This window comes from Dermochelys coriacea, chromosome 21 (genome assembly GCF_009764565.3).
Source record: "Dermochelys coriacea isolate rDerCor1 chromosome 21, rDerCor1.pri.v4, whole genome shotgun sequence".
Lineage (NCBI taxonomy): Eukaryota > Metazoa > Chordata > Testudines > Dermochelyidae > Dermochelys > Dermochelys coriacea.
In genome coordinates this window covers 17,552,798-17,567,910 of record NC_050088.1, presented here as the reverse complement: position 1 = coordinate 17,567,910, position 15,113 = coordinate 17,552,798, and the positions used below count along the sequence as shown (strand labels likewise).

Sequence of the window (15,113 nt, the reverse complement as noted above, 5' to 3'; positions counted from 1 at the left end):
CCTTAAGGGAGAAGCTATTAATGGAGATTCTCTGTGTCCTAGTAAGGAGGAGAGGATGGAATGTGATAAAACACAGGTAGGATTTGATGAGAAACAGTCAAATGAAAGAGTCCCATTCAATTACATTATGTAATGGCAGACAGCTGAAAAGTGACAATTTTTTAAGGTGCTTATATACAAATGCTAGAAGTCTAAATAATAAGATTTGTGAACTAGAGTGCTTAATATTAAGTGAGGATATAGATATAATAGGCATTGCAGAAACTTGGTGAAATTAGGATAATCAATGGGACACAGTAATACCAGGGTACAAAATATATTGGAAGGGCAGAACAGGTTGTGCTGATGGAGTAGCACTATATGTGAAAGAAAGTGTGGAATTAAATGATTTAAAAATCTTAAATGAACCAAACTGTGCCATAGAATCTCTATGGATACCAATTCCATGCTCGAATAATAAGAATATAGCAGTAAGGATATACTACTGACCTCCTGATCAGGATGGTGATAGTGACTGCAAAATACTCAGGGAGATTAGAGAGGCTATCATAATTTAAAAAACTATTAATAATAATGGGGGATTTCTACTATCACCATATTGACTGGGTACATGTTATCTCAGGACGGGATGCAGAGATAAAGTTTCTTGACACCTTTAAATGACTGCTTCTTGGAGCAGCTAGTCTTGGAACCCACAAGAGGAGAGTTTCAGAGAAGCAGCCGTGTTAGTCTGTATTCACAAAAAGAAAAGGAGTACTTGTGGCACCTTAGAGACTAATGAATTTATTTGAGCATAAGCTTTCGTTAGCTACAGCTCACTTCATCGGATGCATTCGTGTCCACTGAATGTAGCTCACGAAAGTTTATGTTCAAATAAATTTGTTAGTCTCTAAGGTGCCACAAGTACTCCTTTTCTTTTTACAAGAGGAGAGGCAATTCTTGATTTAGTCCTAAGTGGAGCTTGTCCAGTTTCTCGTTTTCTTCAAAAACAGACCCCAACGAGAAACTGCAGAACTGGAATTAATTTGCAAACTGGACACCATCAGATTAGGCCTGAATAAAGACTGGGAGTGGATGGGTCATTACACAAACTAAAAACTATTTCCCCATGTTAATTTTCCCCCCTACTGTTGTTCACGTGTTCTTGTCAACTGTTTGAAATGGTCCACCCTGATTACCACTACAAAAGTGAATTTTTCCTCCTGCTGATAATAGCCCACTTTAACTGAATTGTCTCTTTAGAATTGGTAAGGCAACCCCGATCTCTTCATGTACTCTGTATATATATCTTTCTACTATATTTTCCACTCCATGCATCTGATGAAGTGGGTTTTAGCCCATGAAAGCTTATGCCCAAATAAATTTGTTAGTCTCTAAGGTGCCACAAGTACTCAGTGTTGTTTTTTCAGAAATTAAAAGATACAGTGCCAAAAGTGAAATCTCTCCAAGCTGCATGGAAACTTTTTAAAGACACCATAATAGAGGCTCAACTTAAATGCATATCCTATATTAAAAAACAGAGTAAGAGAACCAAAAAAATGCCACTTTGTTGTTTAGCCACGTAAAAGAAGCAGTGAGAGGCAAAAAGGCCTTTAAAAAGTAGAAGTTAAATCCTAGTGAGGAAAATAGAAAGGAGCATGGTCTGCCAAGTGAAGTGTAAAAATATAATTAGGAAGGCCAAAAAAGAACTAAGAACGGCTAGCCAAAGACTCAAAAAGTAATAGCAATTTTTTTAAAAGTACTGTATATACTCGTTCATTAGCCCGTTTGTTTATAAGCCGCTCCCCCCCCCCCAAGATGGTTAGGTAAAAATAGTAAAAACTTTGACACTTTCATAAGCTGACCCAATATCTCAGGGGTTGGCAAACTTTGGCTCCTGGCCCGTTAGGGTAAGCCGCTAGTAGGCCTGGTCGTTTTGTTTACCTGGAGCGTCAGCAGGCACGGAGCCCCTCAGCTCTGTGTCCACGGTTTGCCATTCCCAGCCAATGGGAGCTGTGGGAAGTGGCCTGCAGACGTGCCAGGTAAACAAAATGACAAAGTATTAAATATTCAATTCAGTGATTCCATAGAGTTTAAATCATCAAATTTTGGTGTATATAAGCTGTTTATAAGGTGACCCCCGCTCTTTGATGGGTCATTTTTTACCAAAAATATTCAGCTTATGAACGAGTATATACAGTACATCAGAAGCTGGAACCCTGCTAAACAACTAGTGGGTTCACTGGACAATCAAGATGCTAAAGGAGCACTTAAGGATGATAAGGCCATTGAAATGAAACTAAATGAGTTCTTTGCGTCGGTCTTCATGGCTGAGGATGTAAGGAAGATTCCTAAATCTGAGCCATTCTTTTTAGGTAACAAATCTGAGGAACTGTCCCAAATTGAGGTGTATTAGAGGAGGTATTGGAACAAATTGATTAACAGTAATAAGTGACCAGGACCAGATAGTATTCACCCAAGAGTTCTGAAGGAACACAAATGTGAGATTGCAGAACTACTAACTGTGGTTTGTAACCTATCATTTAAATCAGATTCTGTACCAAATGACAGGAGGATAGCTAATGTGATGCCGATTTTTAAGAAGGGCTCCAGAGGTGATCCTGGCAATTACAGGCCACTAAGCTTCATTACTGGGCAAACTGATTGATTGAAACTATAGTAAAGAATAGAATTGTCAGACACATAGATTAACATAATTTGTTGGGGAAGTGTCAACAGGGTTTCTGTAAAGGGAAATCATGCCTCACCAATCTGCTAGAATTCTTTGAGGGGGTCAGCAAGGATGTGGACTAGGGGGATCCAGTGGATATAGTTAGGGCCCTACCAAATTCGTGGCCATGAAAAACACGTCATGGACTGTAAAATCTGGTCTTTTATGTGCATTTACCCTATACTATACAGATTTCACAGGAAACCAGCATCTCTCAAATTGAGAGTCCTGACCCAAAAGGGAGTTGCAGGTGGGTCACAGTATTTCCACCCTTACTTCTGCCCTGTCTTCAGAGCTGGGTGGTCAGAAAGTGGCGGCTGTTGGCCGGGAGTCCAGCTTGGAAGGGGAGCCCCACCACCAGTAGTGCAGATGTAAGGGTAGCAATACCATACCATGCCATCCTTACTTCTGTGCTGCTTCTAGCAGCAGCTCTGCTTTCAAAGCTGGGCTCTCAGCCAGCAGCTGCCACTCTCCAACTGCCCAGCTCTCAAGGCAGCGCTGCCACCAGCAACAGTGCAGAAGTAAGGGTAGCAGTACCTACAAGAACCTAGTGACCACCCCACAACTCCTTTTTGGGTCAGGATTCCTACAAATACAACACCATGAAATTTCAGATTTAAAGAGCTGAAATCATAGAATATCAGGCTTGGAAAGGACCTCAGAAGGTCATCTAGAACAGCCCCCTGCTCAAAGCAGGACCTAATCCCCAACTAAATCATCCTGGCCAGGGCTTTGTCAAGCCTGACTTTAAAAACCGCTCAGGAAGGAGATTCCACCACCTCCCTAGGTAACCCATTCCAGTCCTTCACTACCCTCCTCGTGAAAAAGTTTTTCCCAATATCCAACCTAAACCTCCCCACTGCAACTTAAGACCATTACTCCTTGTTCTGTCATCTGGTATCACTAAGAACAGCCTATATCCATCCTCTTTGGAACCCCCTTTCAGGTAATTGAAAGCAGCTATCAAATCACCCCTCACTGTTCTCTTCTGCAGACTAAATAATCCCAGTTCCCTCAGCCTCTCCTCATAAGTCATGTGTTCCAGTCCCCTGATTATTTTTGTCACCATTCGCTGGACTCTTTCCAATTTTTCCACATCCTTCTTGTAGTGTGGGGCCCAAAACTGGAAACAGTACTCCAGATGAGGCCTCACCAATGCCGAATAGAGGGGAATGATCATATCCCTTGATTGGCTGGCAGTGCTCCTATTTATACAAACCAAAATGCTGTTAGCCCTCTTGGCAACAAGGGCACACTGTTGACTCATATCCAGCTTCTCGTCCACCATAACCCCTAGGTCCTTTTCTGCGGAACTGCTGCCTAGCCACTCAGTCCCTATTTTGTAGCAATACGTGGGATTCTTCCTTCCTAAGTGCAGAACTTTTCACTTGTTCTAGTTGAATCTCATCAGATTTCTTTTGGCCCAATCCTCTAATTCACTATTTTAAAAATCCCATGACCGTGAAATTTACCAAAATGAACCATGAATTTGGTAGGGTAGATATAGTGTACTTAGATTTTCAGGTTCTAGAGTAGCAGCCATGTTAGTCTGTATTCGCAAAAAGAAAAGGAGTACTTGTGGCACCTTAGAGACTAACAAATTTATTAGAGCATAAGCTTTCGTGAGCTACAGCTCACTTCATCGGATGCAGAAAGCCTTTGACAAGGTCCCTCACCAAAGGCTCTTAAGCAAAGTAAGCTGTCATGGGATAAGAGGGCAGGTCCACTCATGGATGGGTAACTGGTTAAAAGAAAGGAAACAAAGGGTAGGAATAAATGGTCAGTTTTCAGAGTGGAGAGAGGTAAATAGTCATGTCCCCCAGTGAGCTATACTGGGACCAGTACTATTCAACATATTCATAAATGACTTGGAAAAATGGGTAAACAGTGAGGTGACAAAATTTGCAGGTGATACAATATTACTCAAGATAGGTAAGTCCAAAGCAGACTGCGAAGAGCTGCAAAGGGATCTTACAAGCTGGGCAACAAAATGGCAGATGAAATTTAATGTGGATAAATGCAAAAAAATGCACATTAGAAAACATAATCCCAACTATACATGCAAAATTATGGGGTCTAAATTAGCTGTTATAATTCAAGAAAGAGATCTTGGCATCATTGTGGAGAGTTCTCTGAAAACATCCACTCAGTGTGCAGCGGCAGTCAAAAAAGCAAACAGAATGTTGGGAATCATTAAGAAAGGGATAAATAATAAGACTGAAAATATCATGTTGCCTCTATATAAATCCATGGTATGTCTACATTTTGAATACTTCGTGAAGATGTGGTCACCCCATTCAAAAAAAAGAATATTGGAATTGAAAAAGATTCAGAGAAGGGCAACAAAAATGATTAGGGGTCTGGAACAGCTTCTGTACGAGGAGAGATTAAAAATACTGGGACTGTACTGCTTGGAAAAGAGATGGCTAAGGGGGGATATGATAGAGGGCTATAAAATCATGACTGGGCTGGAGAAAGTAAATAAGGAAGTGTTATTTACCCCTTCGCGTAACACAAGAACCAGGGGTGACCTGATGACATTACTAGGCAGCAGATTTAAAACAGATTTTAAAGTATTTCTTTACATAACACACCATAAACCTGTGGAACTCCTTGCCAGAGGAGGTTGTGAAGGCCAAGACTATAACAGGGTTAAAAAAAGAACTAGATATATTCATGGAGGATTGAATGGCTATTACCCAGAATGGGCAGGGATGGTGTCCCTTGCCTCAGTTTGCCAGAAGCTGAGAATGGGCGGCAGGGAATGGATCACTTGATGGTTGCCTGTTCTGTTCATTCCCTCTGGGGCGCCTAGCGTTGGCCACTGTTGGGGGATGAGATGCTCGGCTTTATGGACCTTTGGTCTGACCCAGTTTAGCTGTTCTTATATCCTTATGAAAAGATCCAGAGGTGAGCAACAAAGATTATCAAAGGGATGGAATGCAAGTCATATGTGCAAAGCCTGAAGGAACTGGGTATGTTTCAACTGGCAAAGAGATTAAAGGAGGATATGATAGTGGTCTTCAAATACTTGAAAGGCTGCCATAAAAAAGGTGGAGAAAAGTTGTTCTCTCTTGCCACAGAAGGCAGGACAAGAGGCGATGAGGTCAAACTACAGCACAGCAGATTAGATTAAATCTCGGGAAAAATTTCCTAACTGTAAGACAATGGAACAGATGTCTAGGGAGCTTGTGGAAGCTTCTTCACTGGAGGTTTTCAAAAGGAGGCTACAGAGTACAGCCATGTTAGTCTGTATTCGCAAAAAGAAAAGGAGTACTTGTGGCACCTTAGAGACTAACAAATTTATTTGAGCATAAGCTTTCGTGAGCTACAGCTCACTTCATCGGATGCATTGGAGGCTAGAGAGCCAACTGTCTTGGATGGCTTAAACAGCAATTCCTGCATCTTGGCAGGAGGTTAGATTAGATTACCTTTGCGGTCCCTTCTAACCCTCTGAGTCTATGATCTAATCAAGCTTGCTGAACGGGCAACAGGATGGCAGATTGAAGAAAAAACTTGAACTGGTCATAAAGTGACAGGGTTCTAAATTAATTTATCAATTCAGGAAAGAGACGGGGGCACCACTATGAACAGCTCAGTGCTCTTGCCTTCTGAATATGCAGCTGCAGTGGGAAAAAAAGCAAACACAATGTTAAAATGAAAATGGAATGGAGAATTACACAGAGAATATAATGCCAGTATAGAAATCAATGGCTTGCCTTCATTTAGAATATACTGTGTGGTATCCGTCACTCTGTCTCTTAAAGGACATTGCGGAGGTGTAGAGGAGGTCCAGAGAAGGACAGCGAGAATGACTAGGCACCTTGAAAAGCTCTTAAGTGAGATTGAAAAGATTGTTTGTTTAATTTCTGAAGGGATATGATAGAAATATATAAAATAATGGTCTACAGAAAGTACATTTGGGAGCTTCTGTTTTCTCTGGTTCATAACAGAAAAACAAAGTGACATTCAATGGAACTGAAAGGTGGCAAATTTAAACTGGATCTCACTGCCATTGGAAGTCATTGAATGTAAAAAAAATCAGAAGTATTCAAAGAGGGATTGGATGTGTATATGGATTATGAGACTATATAGAATTGTTATAATTAATAGCTTTGAAGGGTTAGTAAGTCTCATCTTTTAGGTCTTAAGCCATTCTCTAACTGTTAGCGATCAGGGTGAGACATAATGTGGGGACAGATTGTCTCACGTTGTCCTGATGCAGGTTCTTGCACCTTCCTCTGAAGCTTCTGGTGGTGGCTACTGCTAGAGACAGGACACTGGACTAGACAGACCTTGAGCCTGATCCAGTGTGGCAATTTCTAAATGTCTGTTGTAAAGTGCTTCAAGGAAGCATGATGCATAAAAGAAGATTTTAAATCAGTTTCACAAGGGACGGTGGGAGAGTTCCATTATAAGGGAGCGAAGGGGAGGGGAAATTTGGCTAGTTGCATGATTGGAGAAAGAGGTTAAATCTTCCTTTGCATTAGAAGACGTTCACCACCATAGGGAGGCAGGTTGTCAAGCTATAGATAAATCATTGGCTTGTTTTGGTATGATTTCTGTGCCACTAAGTACAGTAGAACCCCATTTATCCGTGCCTCTGTTTTCTGGCTCTCGGTATTAACCAAACCAGGTGGCGGGGCTCAGACTGTCGGCCCCGGGCAGGGTGGGTGGCCCGATTCCCTTGCTGTACAAGAACTAGGGGATGGTATTTTCAGTTAAGTAGATAAGAAGGGGGGTAAGGTTTTTTTTAATGCTTTTTGAAGAGGGATCCGCTCATTTAAAAGTAACTCCGCATCTTTAAATAACAGATAGAAGGCTCTTTTCCCATTCTCTTAATTATCTGAATTTTTTATTATCCAATCTGGCCCTGGTCCCAGTTAGATTGGGTAAATGGGGTTCTTCTGTATGTAAATGTGGTGTTGGTCTTGCTGGAAGGTCAGTAAACCAGATGTGACAGATATTGCAGTTGGCAGTCTTGTTTCACTCTCGTTTTCAAATAACATGGCATTAACTTTATACGTGAATTGCCAGAAACTCTTAGAGCTTTGTAAGTATTTTGGGAGAGCATGGGTACATGCTTTCTCAATTATACATTAACTTTATGGTAGTTTTCATGTTCTTTAGCATGGATTTCAGCATGCTAATTTGTTTTTTTTTCCCCTTTTTAGCCCCTGGCGGATAGTAGATGACTGTGGTGGTGCCTTCACAATGGGAGCCATAGGTGGTGGCATCTTCCAGGCTATCAAAGGGTTCAGAAATTCCCCAATGGTGAGTAAAATAATTTCTTGTAGATAAACAGTAGCTTTGCTTCCCTTTCCTTCCAACAATAAACGTGTGGGAGTGACCTAAGAGGAGGAAATCTCCATGAAGTTCTCTTCATGGAGACTTGTTCCCAGTCATCGTATTGAGAGGCAGCGCAGAACAGGTTGCAGGCCAGGAGAATAAACCTGGTCAGTTGCCCACGATCCACATGGATTCCAGGTCCATCTGTGTAGAAGCCTTGTGCCTCCACACCAGCTCACTGCCTTCTGCATGTTTCCTGTGACTCATACAGCTGGTGGCAGACCCAGGGAAATCTCTTTAAGAGACATCTTCCTATAAGAGTGCCTAGAAAATCACTGGGATTCACAAAGCCTGGGTTAGGTGCTTATGATTTCTATACAGTGAGTGGAGGGAGATAAGCACCTAAGAATGGGATTCACGAAAGCCAGTCTGCTAGGCCAGTGTTTCCCAAACAGTGGGTCCTGGGAAGGTTCTAGATGGATTGCCATATCCAGGGCCAGATTAACGTGTCACTGGGCCTTGGCAGACATACACATACACACACACACGTCAGGAGAAGTATATGAAGAACAAGCCCACCCCTCACTCCCCTTGCAGCAGTGGCTCCTGTCCTTTCCCAGGCCTGGGGTTGCAGTGCTACTCAGATTTGGCCCAGATGCCCCTCCTTCATCAGCCAAACTAAGTGATGCTCTGTCGCCCAGCACCAGGTCGCAAGGCCGAGAGCAGGGAGCTGGACTGAGCCCAGTGGAACAGAAGGCGTCGCTGTGGGGTGAACTCAGGGCAGGCTTGCTCTCCTGGCCCAAAGCCACCTCTCCACACTTGGCCAGGATTAGGGTTGCAGTGCCAGAGTGAGGATGCGTATATGTAATGGTGGGTTGCAAAAAAAAGACCCAAAATGTTTGGGAACACTGGGTTAGGACACTCACCTAAGAGGTGGCCAATGTCTGTTTAAACCCCTTCTCATTGAGTGATGGGGGGACTTGAATCGAGGATCTCCCACATCCAGGGTGAGTACTAGACCAAAAATTACAAGGTAGCTCCTCCTTCCCCTTCGCACCAGCTCTCCTCAATCCTCCCAACTATTTTGTGTGGAGTTTGGCATACAGTGGGCACACCTACTAGATCAGGACACAGACGCAAGTTAGGCGGAGGAGCACTTACCTTCCCCTGGTTTGTGAATTGCACTGGACCATAGGCATCCAGATGCCTAGAGTGAGGCAGTAGTTTGCATGCCCGACACAGAAACTTAGACACCTGCAAAAACTTTGACCCCCAAGTGAGTTTAGGCATCTACAGGGTTTGGCAGCAGCTTAGTTGGGGTTTTATGAGTACCAGTTGCCCCTAAATCTTGGTTAGGTGCCTAATTCCCTTTGTGAATCTAACCCATAGAGTTCTGTTAAGGTTAACATAAAAACAGCCATAGTGGGTCAGACCATGGTCCATCTAGCCCAGTATCCTGTCTTCCAACAGTGGCCAACAGCATTTGTTTCAGAGGGAATAAATAGAACAGGCAATCATCGAGTGATCCATCCCCAGTTGTCCACTCCAATTTCTGGCAAACAGAAGCTAAGGGCACCCAGAGCATGATGTTGCATCTCTGACCATCCTGGGTAATAGCCAGGAACTTCTCTAGAGTGTTTGTTTGTTTTTTGGATCCTGACGTAGTTTTGGCCTTCACAACATCCCCTGGCAATGAGTCCCACAGGTTGTCTGTGCGTTGTGTGTGAAGAAGTATTTCCTTTTGTTGGTTTTAAACCTGTTGTCTGTTAATTTCATTTGGTGACTCCTAGTTCTTGTGTTATGAGGAGGAGTAAATAACATTTCCTTATTTGCTTTCTCCACGCTGGTCATGATTTTATAGACCTCTATCATATCTCCCCTTTTAATCATCTCTTTTTCCAAGCTGAAAAATCTGTCTTTTTAATCTCTTCTCATATGGAAGTTGTTCCATGCCCCTAATGATTTTTGTTGCTCTTCTCTGTACCTTTTCCATTTTTAATATATCTCTTTTGAGATGGGGTGACAAGAACTGAATGCAGTGTTCAAGATGTGGGCATACCATTAATTTATAAAGAGACACTATGATTTTTACTTAATTATTATCTACATCTTTCCTAGTGGTTCCCAACATTCTGTTTGCTTTTTTGACTGCCCTGCACATTGAGGGAATGTTTTCAGAGAAGTATTCATAGAATCATAGAATATCAGGGTTGGAAAGGACCTCAGGAGGTCATCTAGTCCAACCCCCTGCTCAAAGCAGGACCAACCCCATCTAAATCATCCCAGCCAGGGCTTTATCAAGCCTGGTCTTAAAAACCTCTAAGGAAGGAGATTCCACCACCTCCCTAGGTAACCCATTCCAGTGCTTCACCACCCGCCTAGTGAAAAAGTTTTTCCTAATATCCAACCTAAACCTCCCCCACTGCAACTTGAGACCATTACTCCTTGTTCTGTCATCTGCTACCACTGAGAACAAGCTAGATCCATCCTCTTTGGAACTCCCTTTCAGATAGTTGAAAGCAGCGATCAAATCCCCCCTCACTCATCTCTTCTGCAAAGTAAATAATCCCAGTTCCTTCAGCCACTCCTCATAAGTCATGTGCTCCAGCCCCCTGATTGTTTTTTGTCACCATTCACTGGACTCTTTCCAAATTTTCCACATCCTTCTTGTAGTGTGGGGCCCAAAACTAGACAAAGTACTCCAGATGAGGCCTCACCAATGCCGAATAGAGGGGAATGATCACATCCCTCAATCTGCTGGCAATGCTCCTACTTATACAGCCCAAAATGCTGTTAGTCTTCCTGGCAACAAGGGCACACTGTTGACTCGTATCCAGCTTCTCGTCCACTATAACCCCTACGTCCTTTTCTGCAGAACTGCTGCCTAGTCGCTCGGGCCCTATTCTGTAGCAGTGCATGGGATTATTCCGTCCAAGTGCAGGACTCTGAACTGGTCCTTGTTGAAGCCCATCAGATTTGTTTTGGTCCAGTTTTCTAATTTGTCTAGGGCCCTCTGTATCCTATCCCTACCCTCCACCGTATCTACCATTCCTCCCAGTTTAGTGTCATCTGCAAACTTGCTGAAGGTGCAATCCACGCCATCCTCCAGATCATTAATGAAGATATTGAACAAAACCGGCCCGAGGACTAACCCTTGGGACATTCCACTTGATACTACCTGCCAACTAGACATGGAGCCATTGATCACTACCTGTTGAGCCCAATTATCTAGCCAGCTTTCTATCCACCTGATAGTCCATTCATCCAGCCCATACTACTTTAACTTGCTGGCAAGAATACTGTGGGAGACCATATCAAAATCTTTGCTAAAGGAAGGAATAACATGTCCACTGCTTTCTCCTCATATACAGAGCCAGTTATCTCGTCATAGAAGGCAATTAGGTTAGTCAGGCACGATTTGCCCTTGGTGAATCCATGCTGACGGTTCCTGATCACTTTCCTCTCCTCTAAGTGCTTCAGAATTGATTCCTTGAGGACCTGTTCCATGATTTTTCCTGGGACTGAGGTGAGGCTGACTAGCCTGTAGTTCTCTGGATCCTCCTCCTTCCCTTTTTTAAAGATGGGCACTACATTAGCCTTTTTCCAGTCGTCCGGGATCTCCCCCAATCGCCATGAGTTTTCAAAGATAATGTCCAGTGGCTCTACAATCACATCAGCCAACTCCTTTAGCACCCTCAGATGTAGCACATCCGGCCCCATGGACTTGTGCTCATCCAGCTTTTCTAAAGAGTCGTGACCCACTTCTTTTTCCACAGGGGGCTCGTCACCTCCTCCCCATACTGTGCTGCCCAGTGCAGTAGTCTGTGAGCTGACCTTGTTCGTGAAGGCAGAGGCAAAAAAAGCATTGAGTACTTCAGCTTTTTCCACATTCTCTGTCACTAGGTTGCCTCCCCATTCAGTAAGGGGCCCACACTTTCTTTGACCATCTTCTTGTTGATAACATACCTGAAGAAACCCTTCTTGTTACTCTGAACATCCCTTGCTAGTTGCAACTCCAAGTGTGATTTGGCCTTCCTGATTTCACTCCTGAATGCCCGAGCAATATTTGTATACTCTACCCTTGTCATTTGTCCAATCTTCCACTTCTTGTAAACTTCTTTTTTGTGTTTAAGATCAGCAAGGATGTCTCTGTTGTATTCGGAATGACTCCAAGATCTTTCTTGAATGGTAACAGCTAACTTAGCCCCATCATTTTGTATGTATAGTTGGGATTATGTTTTCCAATGTGCATTACTTTGCATTTATCAACACTGAATTTCATCTGCCATTTTGTTGCCCGGTCGCTCAGTTTTGTGAGCTCTCTTGGTAGCTCTTTACAGTCTGCCTTGGACTTAACTATCCTGAGTAATTTTATGTCATCTGCAAATTTTGCCACCTCACTGTTTCCCCCATTTTCCAGATTATTTATAAAGATATTGGACAGTACTGGTGCCAGTACAGATCCCTCGAGGACACCATTATTTACCTCTCTCCATTCTGGAAAGGTTATTAATCTTAAAAGTTGAATTCCTCTCTGTTCTGGGTGAATGCGAAAGTGACACCATCATCTAAAAAATCCCTCTAGATTTTTTTTTTTAAGAGTTTAACGTTTCATTTGCTACACATTTTCAGTTCTATTAAATTAGGGGATAAAACCATATTTTCATGTTTTAAAAATATTTTTATCTGTATTGTTGCTGTGTGAAAGACACAGAAATGAGGAAAACTGATTATATAGGAGAAACAAATTCTGTAGGAGAAATAGTAAAACTATCTATAGAAAAATTGCTGTAAAAATGTACGAAGTAAAACTGAAAAATGAAATATTTTCACTAATCTTTCTAGTATAGCAATCTTGGGAGTTACTTCTAACAGTAATAGATAATATATTTTCAGACAGAAGTGTAATAACAGTTTTCCTTTAACCTTCCCATGGCAGTCTCCCCTAAAAGTTGGTTTCCCTAGCATACGTGGATGAAATTTCCTCTCTGTTCACTTGTGTGCATTATGTTGTGCGGCAATTATCTGTTGACATGCTTCCACTCTGAATTTCATTGGTTTTCTGCCTATATACTTTGAAGCAATTTGGGATGATTCAGGAGAAAAGGAGTCATAGGAATGACAGTAGAACCTCAGAGTTATGAACACCTTGGGAATGGAGATTGTTCGTAACTCTGAAATGGTTGTAACACTGAACAAGACATTATGGTTCTTTCAAAAGTTACTGAACATTGACTTAATACAGCTTTGAAACTTTACTATGCAGAAGAAAAATACTGCTTTCCATTTATTTTTATTTTTTGTAGCGTACATTTAACACTATTTCCTTTTTTTTTGGTCTTGTCTCTGCTGCTGCCTGATTGGGTACTTCCAATTCCAAATGAGGAGTGTAGTTAAATGATCAGTTGGTACCTCTGAGGTTCTACTATATATAAATGTAAAATACTATCGTGTAATGTTTGTTTTTCATGTGGTAAAAACGTTACTTAGGGAATGGCTACACTTGCAGATGTAGAGTGCTTTGAGTTAAACCAGCCTTTGTAGAGTGCAGTAGGGAAAGCGCTGCAGTCTGTCCACACTGACAGCTTCAAGCGCACTGGCGTGGCCACATTTGCTGCACTTGCAGCAGCATTGGGAGCGGTGCATTATGGGCAGCTATCTCAGCATGCAATTGACTGCAACTTGCTTTTCAAATGGGGGGGAAGGTTGAGTATGACAGGGAGTGTGGTGTGTGTGGGAGGGAGAGAGAGTGGGTTTTTGGGGGGCTGAAAGCATGTCAGCATGCTTTCATGTAAGTTCAGATAGCAGCAGGCGCCCCTCCTCCCCGCCTCTCTTTCTCTCTCGCACAGCATTCCACAGGAACGGCTTGCTTTGTCTTGGTGTTAGCTGTCAGAAATGGAGCTTTCAGAGGGCATATCCGCATTCCTAGGCAAGCTCAAAACAATGAGAAGAGTGGCCACGTGACTTAAGGGGATTATGGGACGTTTCTGGAGGCTGATCACAGAGCAGTAATGCAACACCTCGTTCACACTGATGCCCCGGGCGTTTCAGCCACTAAACAACAAACGTTAATCTTCTTGCCGAGGTGGAGTACCAGGAGCGCTCTAGCCGTGGAGTCAGAGCACTCTACGTGCCTGGCCAGTGTGGATGGGGAGTGAGCTATGGCACCTGGGGCCACTTTAATGTGCTCTAACTCACAAGTGTAGCCAAGCCCTTAGTGTCTTGGTTTAAAAAAAAAAAAAAAACCTAAAGAAAATATAAGTGGTCCAGCAATTAGACTTTACATCATCACAGAAAATTATAAATAACTGATTTGTGTAGTTTACAGGTGTTATAATTACATACTAAATATTAACTGAAAATAAAAATATCAGAAAGCATTGATAACTATATGGATTAAAAACAATTCCACTTTGAGTTTATGTATAATACAGTATGAAATGGCTGTTTTTATAAATTCCTGACAAAAACAGATTTATAATGAAAGAACTTCCAGATGCTTAGTAATAACTATAACTGGGTCTGAAAGGGTGCAATTTAATTAGCTGTAAAACTTAAATATGTTTAGTTTTGTTTCATTCTGATTGTTGTCTTTGGTTTATTTTAGGGTGTAAACCACCGGCTGCGGGGAAGTTTGACAGCTATTAAAACCAGAGCACCGCTATTGGGAGGTAATTGCAGTCTGTACACTTAAGCCTGTATTCTTAAGCCTTTTTCCAATTTTAAAAGAGAACTTCAAGGGAACTTCAGGGGATTTGGATGGGATTCAGAACTTTTCACCTCTAAGGACTTAGATCAGAGGTGGGCAAACTATGGCCCGCGGGACCCTCCTGTCTGACCCCTGAGCTCCTGGCCCAGGAGGCTCGCCCCGGCCCCGCCCCTGCTGTTCCCTGACCCCTGCAGCCTCAGCACACTGCGCTGCTGGCACAACGCTCTGGGTGGCCTGGCAGCACAGTTGCAGAGCTGTGGCCTGACCCGGTGCTCTGGGCTGCGTGGCTGTAGCACTGCCAGCCACTGGTGCTCCAGGCAGTGCGGTAAGGGGGCAGGAGGGGTTGGATAGAGGGCAGGGGAGTTGGGGGTGGTGGTCAGGGGGCGAGGGTGTGGATAGGGGTCG

At 42.9% G+C, this 15,113-nt stretch overlaps 1 protein-coding gene across 2 annotated transcripts in view; it reads left to right on the top strand.

The window, feature by feature from the left end:
• Positions 1-15,113, top strand: part of TIMM17A (translocase of inner mitochondrial membrane 17A) — a 36,146-nt gene that overhangs the window by 2,472 nt on the left and 18,561 nt on the right. Inside the window, exons 1-3 of one of the 2 annotated variants that reach the window (XM_043500330.1) lie at positions 5,401-5,685; positions 7,885-7,984; positions 14,607-14,670. In XM_043500330.1, the coding sequence (XP_043356265.1) occupies positions 5,651-5,685; positions 7,885-7,984; positions 14,607-14,670 (199 nt within the window). In that variant the 5' untranslated portion in view covers positions 5,401-5,650. Of the gene's footprint in view, positions 1-5,400; positions 5,686-7,884; positions 7,985-14,606; positions 14,671-15,113 lie in introns of those variants that run through there. The other variant, XM_038379584.2, reaches the window with a different exon arrangement.